Genomic DNA, 22559 nt, shown 5'->3' with positions numbered 1-22559 from the left:
TGGTGGCACACACAAACGGCGTGACCCATGCGAGTTTAAGGAAAGGACTATGACAGTGGTGTGGATGGTGCAGAACCTCTGGAGCCATTAGAACCCCAGAGCTGAAGGGTCAACAAGGAACAGGTAAAAACCCAGAGAGACGGCTACCTGTGGTGGGCACTGAACAACCACCATGAACTGCCCTATGGAATGCAAAAAAAGCTAGCTGAGGGAGCAGAATAAATGACCAACTTCCCTCTCCTAACCCTCTCAGCTCCTGCCGCTGCTCCTCCCCCTGACCGCACGCAATAGGAAACCAGAGAGCAGGAGACTGTCGCTGGCTCCCCAGCACAGAGCAGGATGGAGGAGGGTGGATGGTGGGGGTTGGGGAGGGAAAAGAGGCAAACGGACACCCTCCGGCACCACAGATGGATTCTTTATACATAGTTCAGGGGAAACTGCTACCCATTCGGTGAAGATAAAATGTTATAGCCTTACATCTTACCTTGTATCCCCAAGACAAATTCCAGATAGATTAAAGATTTGATAATGAAAAAATTTAAACAAAGCACTAAAAGAAATAATAGCAAAATATTTAAGACATTTTGGTGTGCAGAATGCTTCTCTGAACGTGTCATCAAGGTAAAGGGAAGAACTGATAAGTTTAACAACATAAAATCTGTACGGAAAAAAATATATATATTATACTTTTTAAACTAGTTATTGCTTATATAACAAAAGTTAAAGAGGAACATGTACTGAGAGAAATATTTGCAATATATATATAACTGAGGGTTAATACCCTTTACATGCAAAAAAAAATATATATATCGTAAGAAATAAGAAGAGCAACACTATGGCATGCAAAGGACAGAAACAGTCATTTTGAAAAGAAGTATAAGGGTCACATAAACGTACATGAGAATGTGCTCAACTCTAGTACTGAACAAAGAAATCCAAACTATAATAAGGTACCACTTTTGTCTGATTTCACAAAAATCAAAAAGATATTTTTTAAAATATCAAAATGATGAATGATACCCAGAGCAAGCAAAGGTGCAGGAAGACAGCAGTCACACACAGCTGGGAGGAAGGTAAGGCAGAACCACTTATAGTGAGTAATTAGATGGTATGTATCTTTGACCTGTCAAATCCATATCTAGAGATTTATCCAAAGGATATTTTCCACGAAAGGTGCAAAGATACTCAATGGAGAACTGCTGACAACAGCAAGCACTTGGAGGCTGTCTAAAGAAGGAAATTAATGGCTACCTTGTTTAGCACAAGGAGACATCATGCTAAGCCTTCATGGATGGGACAAGTCACATACCCTCATGAGGCAGGCCTCTGATCAGAGGAAGAGACTGGTGTCCAAAGATTAAATGCCGAGCAAGTTACAGAGCTCAGTGGGGAGAGGTGGTAGACCGTGAGGGATTTCTACATGTCTTGGTATTTTCTTAACGTTTTGCAAAACTGTTCTTAATCAGAAAAATAAATATAGCTCTATTTAAAAGCAAAAGAAAACCCCTGAATTCTCTGGATAAAGAATTTATTTTGATGGTGCTTTTTAATGAGGCCATTTTAAAGCCTATGTATTTAAAATAAAACCAAGTCACATCGTGAGTCTTTACTGACCATTAAACATCACACAGACACATACATCGGATTCGAAAGACGACTCAGATTGCCCTCATTAAGTCAGCCAAGCCACTCCTGTAAAACCTGTCTGTGTTACTCTCAAGCACAAATGTGGAAAGGAGAAAACAGAAACATCCCCCAAACATTCTCATTTTTGTATGATTGACATTTGAAGAATCTCTTTTAGGCTAAAATAACATGGTTGGAAGCCTCAGCTGAATAGCAGTTGGCCATGCCCACAACACGTGATTTTTTTCCACTGACTTTAATGTGGAATTCAGCACGTGACACATTTGGATCTGTACAGATGCCCATAAAATTCTCCAAGTTTCTCCAAGAGAGTCTGCCTTTAAAATGCCTGTACTCTTGCAGCTCTGGCACCAAGCAACAAACTAAATCTTAGGAATAACTATCCTATAAAAGTAACTAAAGAACATTTCCACACAAAGAGGGATTGTCTTGGGTCTCACAGCCCTGTGACAAGTGTCACATCTAAGAGTTCAGGCAGCCTGTGAAAAGCTGGCATTAAGCTGCAGCTCCTGGATTGTTCTCTGCCCAGATAATCCAATCTCTGGTGATCCTGGGTCCTGTAAGACTACCAATGTCCCTTCTCAAACTCCAAAATAAACCCCAAACTCACAGGGACCAACACCAAGATTTAAACAAAGCAGCAGGCAAAAAGGCCATGTACGAAAGGGCTTACGTCAAGCGATTCAGTTTCTGCTCTACAATGGAAGTCAAGGGTAGAAGCTTCAAAGCACTAATGAATTGCTTTTAAAAGGACAAATTCTATAGTGCCCAAAGTGCCGCATGATAACTTTTCCTTTTCTAAACTAAAAGTAATCTAAAATGAGTCAACTAACAGGATTACTATGAAAAGAAACATTTTTCATGATGCCTGGGTTGATTCCTATACGCCGCCTGCACTGGAAAGCTCAGAGACAGGCACTACCTTCTCCCAAAACTCCACTTCCTCCCCCTAAATGAAGTTTAAGGTGATTCATTAAAACTCAGACTGATGGAGCTGGGGAGAGGAGAGCATTCCAGGCTCGGGGAGGCCTCTCTATCAAAGCACCTCTACCACTTCCCACCTGAAGACCTCACTGAAACAGACCCAGGAGGCAGGGCCTGTGACATCATCAGCATGCAGCACAGTGACAGGCACAGGTGGGCCCACAAGTTTTGGCTGCTTGCCGGCAACACGCGGTGGTTAAGAGGAGGCCAGATATAGTTCATTTAAAGAGGTGAATTGTATAGTATTTGAATTATATCTCGATAAAGCTATTATTTTTAAAAAAAGAATAGAGAAAGGAAGAAAGAGAGAAAGGGAGGGAGAGAGGGAAGAAAGGAGGCCAGATCCTTAGTAATTATGAGATGGGGGGACAACCAGAGACTCCAGTTATTCAAGTATTTAAGGCATTGAAAAATAAGATGAGTTGGTTTGGTGTTAAAATACATGGGGATTAAAGTGAGGAATAGACAATGAAACCAGATACGGATCAGAAACAGACTGAAGCAGATTTGAGAATCACATATATAACTGAAGGCCAGAATTCCATAGAAATGGGAAAGGCTGGACCTCCATCAGGTCCAGGCAGGAAGGAGGCGTGGTGGCACACACAAACGGCGTGACCCATGCGAGTTTAAGGAAAGGACTATGACAGTGGTGTGGATGGTGCAGAACCTCTGGAGCCATTAGAACCCCAGAGCTGAAGGGTCAACAAGGAACAGGTAAAAACCCAGAGAGACGGCTACCTGTGGTGGGCACTGAACAACCACCATGAACTGCCCTATGGAATGCAAAAAAAGCTAGCTGAGGGAGCAGAATAAATGACCAACTTCCCTCTCCTAACCCTCTCAGCTCCTGCCGCTGCTCCTCCCCCTGACCACACGCAATAGGAAACCAGAGAGCAGGAGACTGTCGCTGGCTCCCCAGCACAGAGCGGGATGGAGGAGGGTGGGTGGTGGGGGTTGGGGAGGGAAAAGAGGCAAACGGACACCCTCCGGCACCACAGATGGATTCTTTATACATAGTTCAGGGGAAACTGCTACCCATTCGGTGAAAATAAAATGTTATAGCCTTACATCTTACCTTGTATCCCCAAGACAAATTCCAGATAGATTAAAGATTTGATAATGAAAAAATTTAAACAAAGCACTAAAAGAAATAATAGCAAAATATTTAAGACATTTTGGTGTGCAGAATGCTTCTCTGAACGTGTCATCAAGGTAAAGGGAAGAACTGATAAGTTTAACAACATAAAATCTGTACGGAAAAAAATATATATATTATACTTTTTAAACTAGTTATTGCTTATATAACAAAAGTTAAAGAGGAACATGTACTGAGAGAAATATTTGCAATATATATATAACTGAGGGTTAATACCCTTTACATGCAAAAAAAAAAATATCATAAGAAATAAGAAGAGCAACACTATGGCATGCAAAGGACAGAAACAGTCATTTTGAAAAGAAGTATAAGGGTCACATAAACGTACATGAGAATGTGCTCAACTCTAGTACTGAACAAAGAAATCCAAACTATAATAAGGTACCACTTTTGTCTGATTTCACAAAAATCAAAAAGATATTTTTTAAAATATCAAAATGATGAATGATACCCAGAGCAAGCAAAGGTGCAGGAAGACAGCAGTCACACACAGCTGGGAGGAAGGTAAGGCAGAACCACTTATAGTGAGTAATTAGATGGTATGTATCTTTGACCTGTCAAATCCATATCTAGAGATTTATCCAAAGGATATTTTCCACGAAAGGTGCAAAGATACTCAATGGAGAACTGCTGACAACAGCAAGCACTTGGAGGCTGTCTAAAGAAGGAAATTAATGGCTACCTTGTTTAGCACAAGGAGACATCATGCTAAGCCTTCATGGATGGGACAAGTCACATACCCTCATGAGGCAGGCCTCTGATCAGAGGAAGAGACTGGTGTCCAAAGATTAAATGCCGAGCAAGTTACAGAGCTCAGTGGGGAGAGGTGGTAGACCGTGAGGGATTTCTACATGTCTTGGTATTTTCTTAACGTTTTGCAAAACTGTTCTTAATCAGAAAAATAAATATAGCTCTATTTAAAAGCAAAAGAAAACCCCTGAATTCTCTGGATAAAGAATTTATTTTGATGGTGCTTTTTAATGAGGCCATTTTAAAGCCTATGTATTTAAAATAAAACCAAGTCACATCGTGAGTCTTTACTGACCATTAAACATCACACAGACACATACATCGGATTCGAAAGACGACTCAGATTGCCCTCATTAAGTCAGCCAAGCCACTCCTGTAAAACCTGTCTGTGTTACTCTCAAGCACAAATGTGGAAAGGAGAAAACAGAAACATCCCCCAAACATTCTCATTTTTGTATGATTGACATTTGAAGAATCTCTTTTAGGCTAAAATAACATGGTTGGAAGCCTCAGCTGAATAGCAGTTGGCCATGCCCACAACACGTGATTTTTTTCCACTGACTTTAATGTGGAATTCAGCACGTGACACATTTGGATCTGTACAGATGCCCATAAAATTCTCCAAGTTTCTCCAAGAGAGTCTGCCTTTAAAATGCCTGTACTCTTGCAGCTCTGGCACCAAGCAACAAACTAAATCTTAGGAATAACTATCCTATAAAAGTAACTAAAGAACATTTCCACACAAAGAGGGATTGTCTTGGGTCTCACAGCCCTGTGACAAGTGTCACATCTAAGAGTTCAGGCAGCCTGTGAAAAGCTGGCATTAAGCTGCAGCTCCTGGATTGTTCTCTGCCCAGATAATCCAATCTCTGGTGATCCTGGGTCCTGTAAGACTACCAATGTCCCTTCTCAAACTCCAAAATAAACCCCAAACTCACAGGGACCAACACCAAGATTTAAACAAAGCAGCAGGCAAAAAGGCCATGTACGAAAGGGCTTACGTCAAGCGATTCAGTTTCTGCTCTACAATGGAAGTCAAGGGTAGAAGCTTCAAAGCACTAATGAATTGCTTTTAAAAGGACAAATTCTATAGTGCCCAAAGTGCCGCATGATAACTTTTCCTTTTCTAAACTAAAAGTAATCTAAAATGAGTCAACTAACAGGATTACTATGAAAAGAAACATAATTCTTTGAAGCATTTTTCATGATGCCTGGGTTGATTCCTATACGCCACCTGCACTGGAAAGCTCAGAGACAGGCACTACCTTCTCCCAAAACTCCACTTCCTCCCCCTAAATGAAGTTTAAGGTGATTCATTAAAACTCAGACTGATGGAGCTGGGGAGAGGAGAGCATTCCAGGCTCGGGGAGGCCTCTCTATCAAAGCACCTCTACCACTTCCCACCTGAAGACCTCACTGAAACAGACCCAGGAGGCAGGGCCTGTGACATCATCAGCATGCAGCACAGTGACAGGCACAGGTGGGCCCACAAGTTTTGGCTGCTTGCCGGCAACACGCGGTGGTTAAGAGGAGGCCAGATATAGTTCATTTAAAGAGGTGAATTGTATAGTATTTGAATTATATCTCGATAAAGCTATTATTTTTAAAAAAAGAATAGAGAAAGGAAGAAAGAGAGAAAGGGAGGGAGAGAGGGAAGAAAGGAGGCCAGATCCTTAGTAATTATTAGATGGGGGGACAACCAGAGACTCCAGTTATTCAAGTATTTAAGGCATTGAAAAATAAGATGAGTTGGTGTATCAACACAGGAATGCAGAGATGGATAAATATGTGAACAAGTGACGATAACAAACTGTTCATGGTGGAATCTGGGTAGTGAATATACAGGCGTTCCCTGCAAAATTCTTTCAATTTTTCTGTAAGTTTGGAAATTTTCATAATATAATGTTTAGGGGGAAAAAATCAGCTATTCTTCCAAAAACATGGCCTGCGTCAGTTATGAAAATTTGTTTAAAAGGTACTAAAATAGAATACAATTTTTAAATTCCAGAACACATCCACCACAGATTCTCTCTGATTGGCCGCCTGGGGACGGCTGGCTGGGGCTCCCCAGGCACACAAGGAGCATCAGGGTGGCCAAAGAATGCGAGAGGACCGCAAGGTTCTCTATGTGGCCTGTCGAGGGGGCTTGGGGGGTCACTCTGCAGACATTAATTGACTCTTGGCCCATTGAGCCTAAGGCCACTTGCAAGGAACACACGTTTTCTATATTTCCTTCTTAGACAGTGAGTTCAGTGTCCATTTCTTTGAGATTTACCTTAAGAACGACTGAAAAGTCAACATCCTTCGTTTCCTTCAGGCCGAGCGGAATCAGCGGGATTGTAAACGTCTCCCTATGAGGAGCACAGCAAGGTATATGAACATCCCCATCCTCACCACTCTGCACTCACAGCCTCCCAGAGCAGCCCAGCTCAGGTTCCCAGCACGCACCAGTTCATTTTCCATAGACACCTCTGGTCATATCCTTCTGTTCTAAAACTGGGCCTGGTCCACCCCTGACTTCTGGACTAACACAGAGACTACTATCTCCATTACCTTCTCTCCAATCTCAACCCTTCCTTCACAGTGACTGTGCTGAGAACCTGTTGTGTGCCAGGGCCTGCAACGGGGACACCTCTCCTGCAGCCCTCCAACCCTGGGCCCTCAAGTGTCTCCCCCTTAGTGCGTGTATCTCTCTAGGTGTCTCATCACCTACACCAGGAAGGCCCTGAGGGCAGGGGACCCATCTGACACCTAAGTGCTCCTAGCTCCCAGCCCAGGGTCAGGTCCAGACCAGCTGCTTCCACTCTGCCTCCTGTCCCCTCACTGACCATTCTGTTTCCCCATAGGTCGCCCCGAGAGTGAGCCCCGAGCCTAGCGGTTAAGGGCAGTAAGGGCAGGGCCAATAGGCAGTGAGCCCCACTCAGGCTGTTTTGCAAACAGGGATTTAGTTCCCCATCTGGTAACAGGAGACCTCCTGGGGCCGCTCAGCCCGGCCTGGGGGAGAAGGCCAGGAATGCCAGCCAGGTGAGTGGACAATGCAGCCGTAAACTGAAACTAGCTCTGTGCTGGAGAGAAAACGAGGGGGCAGGGGCTGTGCTCAAAGCAGGTGAGATCCAACAGGGGTGCGTGGCTCCCCCGCAGCCGGAAGGGAAAGCTGGGCCCTGCTGGAAGGAGATGACGATGGGCCACGCCCTCTCCCTGGACCCCAGCGCCCTCCTGTCCCCCTGTGACTGTCCAGCAGCAGCCAGTTCCCAAGGCCCCCTGGCCTGGGCACCCCCAGCCCCAGCCTTGAGCTAATGTAATTTTCTCCATGACCTCCATTGCTCGTGTTTTCTTCACTGCACCGTGAGATTGTTTCTTCCCTACCTACCTCACAGAGGTATTTAAAGATTGACTGTGCTGAGGAAGAAACAATCTGCTTTGAAAACAGGAAGTGGGCAGATTCAAATGCCAGGTGTCATTATGCCTGAGCATATCTCCCTCCCCTCTTCCCGATGGCACAGGGGGTTGATTGGCCACTTTCAAGCCATGTCTCTATGGGAGACAGGTCTCTCGTGATGGACATCCCTGCGCTTCAGTATAGCAAGTGGGACTATGAAACGTCCTCCCTTAACCACCAAAGTCTAGCCGGGCCTCGCCTCCTTCAGGAACTTTGATCTTTTAGGCAAAACACTGGAATTTAATACCAGAGTGTTGGCTGCGAGAAGCCTTTCTTTCACTTGTTGTTCTGATTAGGTGTTCAAAACTGCACTGGGAGCCCACAGCTAAGTGAGCCAGGGCACAGGGCGTCACAAAGGGAGGAGCCGAGGTTTCATGCGCTAACACCTTCCCTCCAGCTCTGAAAAACACACCGTGCCACTCAGAGGATTGGGAGTGATCAGGAAAAGCACATTCCAAGATGACTCGAGGTTCCCTAATGTTACCCTTCTGTTAATCCAGGGAACTATTTTCTGACTGAGTGTCCCCTGGGGTTCCCCAACCTTTTGAGAAGTCTCACTTCCCCACACAGAAAGTAGGCAAACCCTTCTTTGGAGCTTCTCAAAGTTATTTCTTGCTAAAGATAGACATTTCTTTCAGAGGTGATTAACCTTGGGGTGGGAGACTTTCTGAGCTTTTCTGAAGATCACACCTCAATACGTCGCCACCCACCAACACTCCCTAAGGGATCCTTCTGAATGAACACATTCGTTTCCCAAATATTTAATGGAGTACATTTCTTAAGTGTCTCAGTTGCACCTTCTTCTCAGAGAACTTGCAAGGGTCCCCTAATTTCTGATGTACAAGGCAGTTTATATGTTTTTGCATTCTATCAACAGAGTGGTCCAGAGCTGGGCCCCGTGCGTGGTGGTCCCCTAATTTCTGATGTACAAGGCGGTTTATATGTTTTTGCATTCTATCAACAGAGTGGTCCAGAGCCGGGCCCTGTGCATGGTGGTGAGGCTGAGAGGGAAGAAGGCAGGGCAACTTGGCCCCTCTTGGCAGGCTGGCTCTCAAAGCTAAACAAAGAAGTACCTCCAGGGCATCTTTATGGCAGAGACACCACCAAGCCCACGTGAGAAATGCTGACTCCGTGCCTGGACCCAGACATGCAGCTCTCCAGTAAAACTATTTTCCAAGAGTCCCAGGACAAATAAATGCCTTTTTGTTCAACTCTCCAGGTATTCCCAGCCAACATCCCTTTAACTCTTGCACCTTGCTCATCCCCAAACCTAATCATTTCCCCACTTCCCAGAGTGGGGTCTGCTATACGCTCAGGGCTATTTGTGTGCCATCCCTGATGACTCACAGAAAGTACTGGGAAGAAGCGTTGCTGCCACTTACTCTGTGCTCTGATAGACTCCCACCGAGATGTTGAGCCCCTCCAGCTCTTCCTTGAGCATCTGCAGGTCTGAGTTCACGAAGCTCAGCTCCAGACGCACCTGCTCCCGTACCTTGTGGTTTGTGGCCGCTCTGTTAAAAGAGGCGGGAAGAGAAACACTCTCAGCCAAGTGTTTCAGCTGCCGGGTGAGCAGACCCCCCAGTTCTCACAGGCAAGCTCTGGGTGTCCACCTGCAGATGTGAGTGCCAGATGTGATCAATGAGGTGTCTCAGGGATGCCAGGTACTTGCCCCATTTTGAACCATACCTACCAGTACATGGACCTGAGACGTAGCCAATGACAGTGAACTGCCAAACATAACTCCTAAGACATCTGTGCAAAGAATTAGCCATGAGGAGAGAAGAGGGAACTCTTTTCAGCCACCCATAAAAGACTATAAATTATCCCCGTAAAAGAAAATGGATGAGAAAATAGAGGAGAAAGTAACAACACTTCCAGCTCATCCTATGAGGCTAATATTACCCTGGATCCCAAACCAGAGAAAAACATCGCAGGAAAACAAAATGACAGACTGACATCCTTTATAAATACATATGTGAAAGTCCTCAACGAAATATTAGCAACTTGAACCTAGCAACATATAAAAAGGATTATATACCATGACCAAGAGGGATTCATCCCAGGCATGCAAGGTAGATTTAATGTCTGAAAATCAACTAATGTAACATACTGTATTAATAGAATAAAGGACCAAAAACCACATGGTTACCTCAATAAATGCAAAAAAAAAAAGTGCAGGCATACTTCAGAGATACTGAAGGTCTGGTGCCAGACCACTGCAATGAAGCAAGTATTGCAATAAAGCAAGTTGTAATGTTTTTGCTGGTGGAGGATCCTACCTTCAATTTGCATAAAAGTATAACACCTGCAAGGTACAATAAAGAGAGGTATGCCTGTTTGTGATAAAGTCCAACACAGATTAGTGATAAAAATTCTCAACAAACTAGGAATAAAAGACAATTTACAAAATCTGATAAAGGACATCTATGAAAACACACAGCTAACATCATATTTCGTGGTGAAAGATGGATACTTTCCCCCTCATGATCAGGAACAAGGCAAAGATGCCTACTTTTGCCGCTTATGACCAACACTGTACTAGAAATTCAAGCCACTGTCGATAAGGTAAAGAAATTAAAGCATCTGGATTGGAAAGAAAGAAGTAAAACTGTCTTTATTTACAGATGACATAATCTTATAGGAAATATCCAGACCCAGGAAACAAATACTAGAACTGATAAATTTATCAAGGTCATAGGATACAATTCAATATACAGAAATAATTTTATTTCTATATACTACCAATGAAAAATCTTCAAATGAAATTCAGAAAACAATTTCATTCACAATAGTATCAGAAAGAATAAAACACAGGAATAAATTTAAGAAAAGCAGCACAATACTTGTACACTGAAAACTTCAAAACATTGCTGCGATATTAAATGAAGGGACATGCCATGTTTATGAATTAAAAGGCTCATTACTGTCAAGATATCAATTCTGTATTAACAATTTTTATCGATTCAGTGTAATTCCAATCAAAAACCAGTGAGCTTTTTGATAGAAATTGACAAGCTGATCCTAAAAATTACATGTAAATGAAAAGGACTTAGAATAACCAAATAATTCTGGGGAAAAAAACAAAGTTGGAGGACTTATACTATCTGATTTTGAAATTTACTATAAAGCCACAGGAATCAAGACGATGTGGTATTGGCCTAAGGACAGGCAATGAAACAGAACAGAATCTAGAAATAAATTCTTACATTTGTAGTCAATTGATTTTGATGACGGTGACCAGACAATTTAAGGGGGAAAAAGTCTTTCCAACAAAGGGTACTGAAGCAACTGGACATCCCTAGGTATGTCAGTGTCCCCAAGACCACCACCTCCAGGTTCAGTAATTCACTAGGAGGACTCGAAGGACTCAATATAGTTGTACTCTTGGCCCTGATTTATTACAGCAAAAGAACACAAAGCAAAATCAGCGAAGGGAAAGTACGTGGGGTAAAGTCTGGAGGAAACCAGTCACAGATGGCTAAAGGTCCTCTCTCCCAGAACGGCTTAATTCCTCCAGCAAGGAACATATGTAATATATTCATTAGAAATATAGCATCCAGGGTTTTACTGGGTGCTAGTCAGGTTGGCACCTCTGCCTAGCATGTTCCCAAATTCCCGACTTCAAGAAGGAAAGCAGATGTTTAGCATAAATTACACAGTTTGTACAAGTACTTTAAGCACAATGAGCCCCTCTTATTAGTCCTAGAACTGGTGGGAACTCTCCTGAAATCTATGTTTGCAGACACCAGCCAAGGGCCGACCCTACAAGCAGGCCTTCCCAAGAATAGCCATCTCAGGCCTGCTATAGTAGCTTTTCTGCACAACGGGCAAAAAATACACCTCAATCTAAAACTCATATCATATACGAATATTAAGTCAAAATGCAATACAGAGCTCAATACTTGAGCTAAAACTCTAAAACGTCTAGAATAAAACACAAGAGAAAAGTTCCACAACTGTGGGTTGGGCAAAGTATTCTTAACTACTCACGAAAGCACAGTCCATAAAAGAAGAAAATGATAAATTGGATCCTGTCAAATATTAAAACTTCTGTGTTTCAAAAAACAAACTAAACGAACAAACAAAAAACTTCTGTGCTTCAGAAGATATCATTTAAAAAAAAAAGGAAGAAAAATAAGCCAGAACTGGAGAAAATATTTACTAATTATAAATCTGATAAAGAATTTGTACTCAGAATATAAAGAGTTCTATTAGTTAAATAATAAAAAGATAACTCATTTTTTTAATGGGCAAAAGATTTGAATAGACATTTTAGTAAAGAAGATGTATGAATGGCTAACAAGCATATGAAATGATGCTCAATATCATCGGTCAATAAGGAAATGCAAGTGGAAAATGAGATACCAGTGAGATACCATAATGAGATATCGATACACACCCACTAGATTGGCTATCCTAAAAAAGACAAACAAGAACAAATATTACTGAGGATGGAGAGAAACTGGAACCCTCATCCATTGCCAGGTGTAACTGGCACAGCCATATTGGAAAACAGTTGGGTAGTTTCTAAAAATGTTAAACATAAACTTACCATCTAACAGAGTAATTCCACTCCTAGGAATCTATATGAGAGAAATAAAAACACGTGTCCAAACAAAGACATGCATGTGAATGTTTACAGTAGCATTATTCATAATAACCTCCAAATGAAAGAAATCCAGATATCCATTAACTGGCAAATAAATAGAGACACAAAACATGCCACATCCATAGAATGAAATGGAGTTAAGCAATATGAAGGAATGAACTTGACCCAAGTTCTCCAGCAGAGGTTTTGACACAGACTTGAAGACCTTCCAGGTGCTCCCTCATTTTACAGATTAGGAATCGCTGCAGAAATAACAGTAGCAATGAAAACCAAGTACTGAGCCAGACCTTGCTGAGCACATTTCCACGACCTATCTAGGCAGGTCCTCGGTCACCCCTCAGACCGGATACTAGAATTTATGCTCATTTCATCAGCCAAGAGCTCCAGCAGCCAGAGAATTGGTACCTAACCACCTCTGCCTCCTCACTAATGAAAATCCAGCCACTTGTCATCTGCTTGCTTTGCTCACCACCTTTCCTCCTGAGAGCACAGTACCAACAGCTTCTCCTAATGGTCTGCCCTCCCCACTGGGGCGGCTCCCCGCCCTTGTCATATATTTGGGCCCATCAGTTTCTCTCCATGATGTATTTATATTTCTTCTCTCCCTTCTCCTCCCCCCAGGCCCCCATCCGTCACTGAACTCCTTCTTTACCAATCAACAAGCTTACGCTGTGCTCTCTCGGAAAAACCCAAGCCTGACCCTGGTTGCAGATATGATGGCATCTGCCCCCTTACCATCCGGTAACTTTTCACATGTGTACATCTGGGCTCCTCAGCCAGGCAATGAGATATTGGAAGCTGAGTTGGTGACTATCATTGGTTTGGGGATTTTTTGGGGGGGGCCATGATCACCAATATGTACACATGCATACCTAAAACGAAATACTCACAAAACCATCCTTTGTCATAGATGTGATACACTCCAATATGAGTCTATTCTACTGTAGTAACCTCTTTAAAAAAAAAAAAAAAAAAAAACAATGATGTTTGCAACTCTCCAATTCTGATTCTCTGACACCAGCTGGGTGCCTAACAATTCAATTCAGTTCTGACACCAACTCCCGGGGTTAGCACAGACCCCCTAGTCATGGGCTCAGTGCCAAAACACCGTCACTTTGGGCACTAGTTGCCAAATACAGGGCTCCTGTAACTTCTGACCAGCTATAAATCTAGGGTTCCCGCAACCCCCTCCTCAGGTTCAACAGTTCATTAGAACAACTCAAAAAACTTGGGAAACACTTTACTTATATTTGCTATGGTTTATTTTAAAGGAAAAACTCAGGAAGAGACAGATAGAAGAGATCCTTAGGCCGAGGAGGGGCACGGAGCATCCATGTCCTCTCTGGGCATACTATCCTCCCAGCACCTTGATGTGTTCACCAGGCCAGAAGCTCCCCAAACCCCATCATTTAAGGTTTGGTAATTGATTAAATCATTGACGCTGGTGCCTGAACTCAGCCTCCAGCACTTCTCCCCTCCCTGGAGGTCCGAGGTCAAGGGCTGAAAGTTCCAACCTCTAATCAGGCTTGGTCTTTCTGGCAACCAGTCCCTCCCTCCATCCTGAAGATCCCCCTCTCTCATCAGCAGACATCTCACTGGCACACAAAAGACACTCGGAGAGTCCAGGGCCTCCAGCTCTATGCCAGGAACCAGACACAAAGACCAAATATTTATTTTTTATTATACAACAAAAGCAATCCATTTAACAGATTTCATTTATACTATGGGCCACAACCTGCTGCTTGTAAAATCTGTACTGCAGAGATGTTACTGAGAACATGATCGATTCACTAGCTGATGACACCCACAAGGATGCATGGAAGAAAGCTCTCCCAGCCCTCAGTATTGGGAATGGAATGGCTCCTTCTCAGTAACTGGTTTGCTTTTGGCACATGGGCATGCAATGTGTTCCAGATCCCATTCCCTTCTTCATAATACCTTCCCAGAAACTCAGAGAAAAACCATCTAATAAAGCATAGAGGGCCCGGTAGCAGGTACTAACCTTACTTCCAGCTAAATCTCTCCTTTATCCTTGCTTCTGCTCCTATATTCTCATTCACTCCTGTTTTAATCTTACATGTCGTGGGAGTAAGGTGCCTCCCATTAATTTTGGAATGAGGCAAGATGAACTATAACTCCTGGACGTCAAGACCTTTGCCTTCTATTTCTCTGTATTTCTCCTGGAACTCGGCATGTCCTTTCTACACTGTAGGGGCTCAACATATTTCAGTTACGAAAGAACAAACAGCACAATAAAGACCACTGTCTAGTGGCAGTGTGGGGTGGAGGGCAGAGGGGTGCTGACTGGTCCTTGGCAGCAGAGTGGGTCCAACTTAACTATGACAACTTAGACCCTATGACTCCTGTCTAAATACCTGAAGAGCCTCCAAATATGCCAATAATTCTTCTATTTCTTCATATTGATTTACCACATCTCCTCCCTCTAGACTTGACAACAATACTCTGGTTTCTCTTCAGATTGCACAAATCTTTTGCCTTTTAGACTTGACAACAATTTGAGATTTAGGATTTGCAACAAATCAATGCTCTGTGGATGTGGACATCTTTGTGTGAGTCACTGTAGAAAGGGCTGGTGGTCAGGCAGAGCCTCAGGTTTGGTTTCCACAATGCTGACCTTTGGGTACATGATGATTCAGAAATCAACTGCCAAGTTCAAGTTGTTTCTAGTACAGGTAATGATTTTTCACTGATTCACTGGTGTAAGGCGACTTCTCAAATAAGGTACATCAATTCAATAAGGCGAATGTGCCTAGCATCCATGTGCCCAAGCTGGGGGAATAGCTTGGGGCAACAGGTAAGAATAGAACCAGCTGGCCCAAATTAGGAACTAACACCAGAGCCTTGGTCTCCTCAGTACTGGTGCCCTGCACCTGGGCTGCCTTTCCAGATAAACAAAGAACCACTTCTACGGGCCTTCCTGTAAGCATATGGCTTTTCTCAGCTTTCCCTGGGATGCGCACCTCCTCTGAGGCCCTGTGATCTGGGGCCGGCTGGGACGAAGCGGCGCTGTTTCCGCCCTCTCCTGCCTGGAGTCTCCACGGCCTCCCTCCAGCCTCGACCACCAAGGGAACACCTTACTCTTAGGTTTTTCATAAAGAGCATGCACTTACTGCAAAAGTGAAGAACGAGAAGGTGTCCCACTTACTTTCTCTGAGTGCCCACCTCACCAAGTGCGAACAAGGGGTGGGGGTAGGGGGAAATCCATGTTCAATTATTTCCTGAGGCTACTGACCATATCCGCACACGGTTTCCCTCAATTTGGAGCTTCTGAGACCTTTCTCACCATTACAGTCCCGATGTGATGATGGCCTCTCTGCCTCGAGTCCAAAATCTCTCTAACATCCCCATGTTTGGTCTTAAAAATGCATGCAAATTTCGTGTTCTGACCCATATTATCTCCCTGTGTTTTAGTGTAACTTTTTCCCCCATGTCTTTTAGTAAAATTGTCCCTCTGGGAACAGGCATGACGACAGACACCACAGGCTTGCACCAGCTTCAGAGGCCTCATTGGAGCAGCTTGGCCTTAATCCATCTGACCCCAAATCCTGCTCTACTGGGGATTCAGGGACGCCGCAGCAAGTGCTGCCCAGAGCCCTCCCGTGGCCACGGGGCTAAGGACACAGATCAGCCCGTCTGGCAGGACGTCTGCCCCAGCCCCTCTGCCAGTGTAGGGAGGCAGACCTCAGAGTTGTTGGTGCAGGCCCTGAAGGCCACAGAGGGCTTGCACGCCCCACTGCAGAGGGGCACCAGCCCCCCTCGGAACTGACGATATGAGCAGTCATTAACCTCAAAGCATTCTCATTACAGCCAAAGCCACCCAGGCCACCCCTGGCCCAGAACTTCATGACCCTCTGCTCTGGAGATCACAGTCTAGAGGTTGGTGGGACTTGTCACTTGGCTCTCAGGGTGTTATTCCCCCCTGCCCCTTGAACTAGCTGCTGATGTTTATAAATTTGACTATCAGAGGGTTAAAAACAAAGTCAGATCTTTCGCTTCTCTTAGAAAAAAAAAAAAATCTGAAAACCTGGCAACCCTGGCCTTGCCCTCCACACGGGGCAAGAACACGTGTGCCCTGCCCTTCGCAGCAGTCCCTACCACTCCCTGTGGTCTCACAGCACAGTCCCAGCCCTTCACTCGTTTCCATCTCACCTGGCCCCTGCAGGCTGCAGAGGGGGCCGCCCCCACTCCAGTCCAATAGCTATCAGTACGGGAGGGGGACCCGGAGCCCACAGAAGTTAAATGACTTACTCTTGTTCAAAGAACCAGTTAAAACCCAGCTGTGTGGCAACTTGCTTTAAATTTCACAAAGATCATCTCTCTTGCAGAGAAACTTCATCACATTCCTACCCCAGCTTTTCTCAAGGGAGGGAATGGAGCTGGGAAAAGAGAGAATATTGTCTTTGCTTAGCCTAAAAAAGTACATTTACTATATCTGATATCTTCCTAATAAAACTCCAGGAAGCTCATGGACTCTTGGCTGATATAGATCCGAGAAATCCTTTGGCAGGGGAGGGGAGTACAAAATCTGGCTTCTCACAGTGTCTGCCCAGCCTTGAAGCCTTCTTACCTGTGCAGTTAAGAACTAGGACCCTGGCTGGCATTCTTGCATCTTAATGGACATTTTCCCAAATGCCCTCCCCCCAACCATATTCCAACTGCTCTACCTTCATCTGAGGACTGCGATGGGATATCTGAGAACCTGAAAACAGACAGAAGGACAGACAGAACAGTGAGGCCCAGTTTATGACCGAAACTACCCTTTGCTGGCAGGGATAGCCACCTAATCTGCCGCCCAGTGACACCCCTGGGGCGAGCGGGGCTTGGCTAAAGGCCCTATTTGTTTTCTGGAGACCGTTTGTGGTTGAGTCAGATGAATAAATACCTTTAGGGTTTCCTCTGACAACATTCTCCAGCGAGGGGCACTTTGAACCCTTATATCACTGTGAGAATCATTAACAACACCACCCCACCCCCACCCTGCCAGCTCAACAACGGCCAACCTGACAATGAGCTTGAGCCATTGCTGTTTGCTGGTGTTATTAACAGAGCAAGACAGACAAAAGTGCCCTAGTTCCCATCTTAGAAACGCCAAGTTCCCCGCTCAGAGAGGGCCTCCCTGGCCATCCTGACTCTAAGGCCACACCACTCTGCGGCCACCTCTATCACTATTCCCTTCCATCGATATCCTGACCCGATTAGGTTTATTTACTTGGGTATTAATATCCTCCCACAAAACATCAAGCATCACGAAAGCAGAGTCCTCTGATTGTTTGTAGCCTTATCCCCTTACACCTCGAACTCTGCTTGCCCCTTAGTAGGTGCTCAACAAATCCATTTGTGGGGTGAATGAACAGGCAAATCAACTGCAGCCCACTTCCGGGGAAGCCACAAAGTCAGGGATGCCCACCTGCCCCCTCGGCCACAGGGCTAGCCTGTCAAAGTGGCAACCAAAATCTGCAGCCACAAAACTCACCAAGGGGACGTGCCTGTGGCCTGCCCAGCAGAGCAAGCCCGGCATGCAGTGGGTACTCCCAAAACTGGGGGCCCCTCCTGAGTTGCACTGGCCACATGTGGTCCAGAGTGCTATGGACCTGACAATTTCCAGACTTCTCTGGGGACAGGGACACTGTCAGATATTTTAAACGGTGAAACATTACAATATTTTCCCAGTTTCCTGCAGTAATAACCTCCCTTCCACTTTGTTATAGAAGGAGCTGGAGAAGAGGGTCCCAGACACATGGTCACCCCCAGGACTTGTGTCCACCAGGACAACCAACACAGGCGCAGCACTGGCGTTCCTGGCCCAGTGGCAAGTTCGGGGGGTTGCTTATATTATTCTTCTGTGCCTTTGCAGTATTTCACAATAAAAATGAATAAAAGTAATCCATGTACTTTGTAAAAGAGCATTCGAACACTGAACGGAGTAAAATGAAAAGGAGAGTCGCTTCCATCCTAGTCTTGCTCCCAAGAGCCAACTCTACTAACACGTTTTCTTCATCCTTTTGAAAAAGGTCTGTGCATACACAAAAGCATGTGTGCGAATCCTTTAAACACAGTCTCAGGGCATGCGTCCTACACCTTTCTTAAGAAGCAAATACAGACTGATTCAGAAATGACTTTAGCCCAAGCTCATAGTCAGAAACTCTCCTTTTGTTTACTGAGTGCTCAGGTGCGCTGAGCCCGCCTACTGTACATATCTGTGACCACCAAAGTATTGTGGCTCCTTTACAAACACCCGATTTGTGTGTGTTTTTCCTAACAATCTCCAAGCCGCCTCTGGGCTCCCTAGGGCCTCCAACAGTGAAGCTGACCCATTGGGAACACCCTTTAGCCATATCCTGCCAGGTTTCTGGGTTCCCTGCCAGGTTCCACGTTCCTGCAAACACTCCACATCTCTTTCCGAGGCTCCAGAAGGCATCTGTCCATTTCCCAGGGCATCAGGCATTGTGCCTGGCTTGACTGCCCAGTGCAGGAGGCAGCATGGGACTGAAAAAGAATTACCCCTAGGACTCTGAAGGAAGTTCAGAAGAGGAAGCTGGCACATGATCTTGAGTTGCACTGAAGGGTGTGGGGAGGGCTTACAGCTGTTTGTGACACAGGTAAGGCTTCAGTGAGTTCTGTGCTCGGTAGGTAATGATTTTACCAGGAGAGCATAATAATGAGTGCCTCAGGCGCACGGGGCTGTACTAGGCCCCTCTCATTAGAGGGATGGTCACTGGCGATAGAAACGTCCCCACGACCTCCTTTCTGCCTTCCTTTCCTTTATACATTCAACGAACATTTACGAAGCATGATTCTAGACCAGGCACAGTGCTTGGCGGTAGAGAAAGTAGACGTGTCCCACAGAAAACAAACACAAATACAATAACTGGACACCCCTCAGCCCGGCCCCCGACTCCCGAACACACGGACAGGATAGGTAAAGTACTTGTCTTTAACATAAGCAAGCTCTAGACAAGAAAGAACATGCTCCAGGCTCCAGAGATGAGGAAGAAACCCAAAGCTAAAACTGAGAGTCGGAGAGAAAGTTGGGCAGGCCTGGGACTTTAGGGAATAGGTGGATAGGCCTTGGAGGAGGCTGGGCTCCCAGCTGAGGCCATGGAGCCAGCAGTCACCTACTTCAGAAGGTTTTCTGCTCCCGTTCTCATCCGCACAGCTTTCAGGATCTGCTGGTTCAAGGCAGCCCTCTGATTCTGCAGTTTGCTCCGGCCGGTTTGTGCAAGGGGATTACAACCCTACGGGAAAACGAGAAATGCCCCTCTAAATTGATGACAACATTTAATATAACAGAAATGATTATAAAACTAAACTTTTCTGAAAATAAAAGTAACAACATGGAAAATATGTAAAATATTGAAAAGTATAAAAAAGAAAAGAAAAGTCACTTATAATAACGTAACTCTAAAACAGCCACTCTAGACTGGTTTCTTTCCTACTCACGTATTTCATGGGCGTGGTGTTATGCTCCACATTAGTGGCTGTGTCGGAGTCCTCAAGACCAGCCCCACGTCTGGACATTCTCTAGGACTCACAGCACTCTGCATATAGTCGCACTCACGGCTAAGATTTACGGCATAGCTGGGTCGTAGGGGAAGAGACATGGGGGACTCTGGAGGAATCCATGTGCAGGCTTCCCTACACTCTCTCCTCTCCCACATGGGGTCACACAGAACACAGTCTTCTCCCAGCAACAGAAATGCAGCAATATGAATGCGATGTCTCCGTCCAGATTGGCACATTTAAGAATCAAAGCCAGGGGTTTTATTGGGGGCTGGTCACAAAGCCAGGGGTTTTACTGGGGGCCTCCGCCTAGCACGTACCAAAATTCCAGGCTCCCGGAAGGAAAGCAGGTGTTCATCGTAAACCACATGGTTTTCGCCATCAGTCCAGGCACAGTGAGCCAACCTTATCAGTTAGGGGATGGAGGCAACGCTCCAAGGGCCGGGTTCCCAGATGCCAGACGGGAGCCAGCCTTGCAAGCAGGCCTTCCTAAGGATAGCAGCTTCAGTCCTGCTCCGTTAACCCTTTTCTGCACAGTGGCACATAAGGTTATCATATGTCCTCACTTAATGTTCTGTCGTGAAAATTTCCGTTATTATGAAATGTTCCTCAAAATCATGATTTTAATGATTGAACAACACTGCCTTTTTTTGGATTTGCCTTTTCCTTATAGTTGGACAGTTAGATTATTTCTAAGTATCTGCTACTACAACTATTTGATGCGTATTTGTAAACACAAATCTTTTTGAACCAATTTTTCCTTAGTAGATTTCTAGGACAGAGTGATGGGGCAGGAGGGGGACGGGGTGAGGGGGCTAACCTTTTTAAGGCCTCCATGCACCAGCTCAATTATCCTCCAGGAGAGAAAGGCACTCCCTATTCCCTGTCCCCTCTCACCTGCTGGCCGTAGGCAACCACAAATCTACTTTCTGTCTGCTTAATTTTGCTTATTCTTGACACTTCATATAAATGCAATCATCATACAAAAGGTGGTCTTTGTGATGGGCTTCTTTCACTTGGCATGATGTTTTCAAGGTTCATCCAGGTTGTAGCATGTGTGAATTCTTCATACCTTTTTGTCCCTGACTAATGCTCCACTGCATGAGTACACTACATGTATCGATTCATCAGTTAATAGACATTTGGAGGTGTTTCCACTTTTTGGCTATTAAGAAAAGAGTTGCTTATTTGTGTGTCACTTTTTATGTGGATGTATGCTTTCTTTTCTCTTGGCTCTATATCTAGGAGTGGAACTGCTGTGCCATATGGTTAATTCTATGTTTAACCAATTGAGGAACTGTCAAACTATTTTCCAAAGTGGCTATACTATTTTACATTCCCACCAACAGTATATGAGGATTACAATTTATCCATATCCTCACCAATGTCCGTTATTCTCTTTCTTATTAAGCTAAACTTGTGCATGTCATATATCTCATGGTCTTGATTTGCATTTCCCTGATAATTAATGTTGACTATCTTTTCATGTGCTTATTAGCCATTTGTATGTCTTCTTTAGAGAAATATCATTTCAGATTTTTTGCCCATTTTTAAACTGGGTTATTTGTTTTTCTTTTATTGTTGAGTTGAAAAGTATTTTTAATCTTTGTCAAATTAATGTGTAAAAACAGGTATCCTGTTCTTCCAATTTACATTTATTATTAGTGAAGATAAACATTTTTTAAATTAAGTTTATTGGGGTAACATTGGTTAATACAATTATCTAATTTTCAGGTGTACATTATAATTTGACATCTGTATATTGTGTGAATATTTTTTTCATACATTATTGATCGCTTGAATTTCTCTGTCAGTGAACTGTGTTCTTGGTCCATTATTTCCTGGGGTATGTGGATTACAATGTTTCATTCTTAAGAGTTTATCAGAATGAAAGTTTCATTTTAACCTAATGGTATTCTTCCCAACCAGCAGGAAGAAACTTTAAGATCCGAGGGCTCCATTCCTTTTCGAAGTTTATCTTTAAGCTCTGCCCACTGACGGGGCTGTGATTACACCCTGGGAGTGGCTGGTGGGCAGTATTGGTGAGAAGACTGCCCTCTCTCCAGCTGCGTCATTGCAATGGCAGCTCTGCACACACCTAGCCTCCTCCACCTCTGCCCAAGCCACGCCCACGGCCTCCACCTGAAGGAGAGAGAAGTGAGTTATCTGCAGTCTCAACCTTCTCAGAGATTCCTATTATCAGTGACCTTTGGACTAGCAGGTCAGAAATGAGTTATGTTTCTCCTTTCACAAAGATTTCTCATTCTCAGTTCCCAGCAGGTCACCACCCACCTGTCCCCCACACAGCCAAGTTCAAATTACACAGAAATTCAGAATCTGAGTTGGAATGATATTAAAGTGAACATTTTTCAAATTATTAAATGATCCTTGATTTAAAATAAAAATCAGAAAACTAATTGTCTTTTTTCAGCTATGATTAAATATCTTTA

The 22559-nt window shown here is 44.3% G+C and overlaps 1 protein-coding gene across 2 annotated transcripts in view; it reads right to left on the bottom strand.

The window, feature by feature from the left end:
* The window catches only part of RHPN2 (rhophilin Rho GTPase binding protein 2), a 53928-nt gene that overhangs the window by 22684 nt on the left and 8685 nt on the right, over positions 1 to 22559 (bottom strand). The window contains exons 2-4 of one of the 2 annotated variants that reach the window (XM_011371854.2): positions 19729 to 19844; positions 9362 to 9490; positions 6816 to 6891 (exon numbers count right to left, since the gene is read on the bottom strand). In XM_011371854.2, coding sequence (XP_011370156.1) covers positions 6816 to 6891; positions 9362 to 9490; positions 19729 to 19844 — 321 coding nt within the window. The remainder of the gene's footprint in view (positions 1 to 6815; positions 6892 to 9361; positions 9491 to 19728; positions 19845 to 22559) is intronic. The other variant, XM_023537656.1, reaches the window with a different exon arrangement.

This window comes from Pteropus vampyrus, unplaced genomic scaffold (genome assembly GCF_000151845.1).
Source record: "Pteropus vampyrus isolate Shadow unplaced genomic scaffold, Pvam_2.0 Scaffold196, whole genome shotgun sequence".
NCBI lineage: Eukaryota > Metazoa > Chordata > Mammalia > Chiroptera > Pteropodidae > Pteropus > Pteropus vampyrus.
Note: the sequence above shows the minus strand (reverse complement) of the source record. Positions and strands in the feature narration are given on the sequence as shown.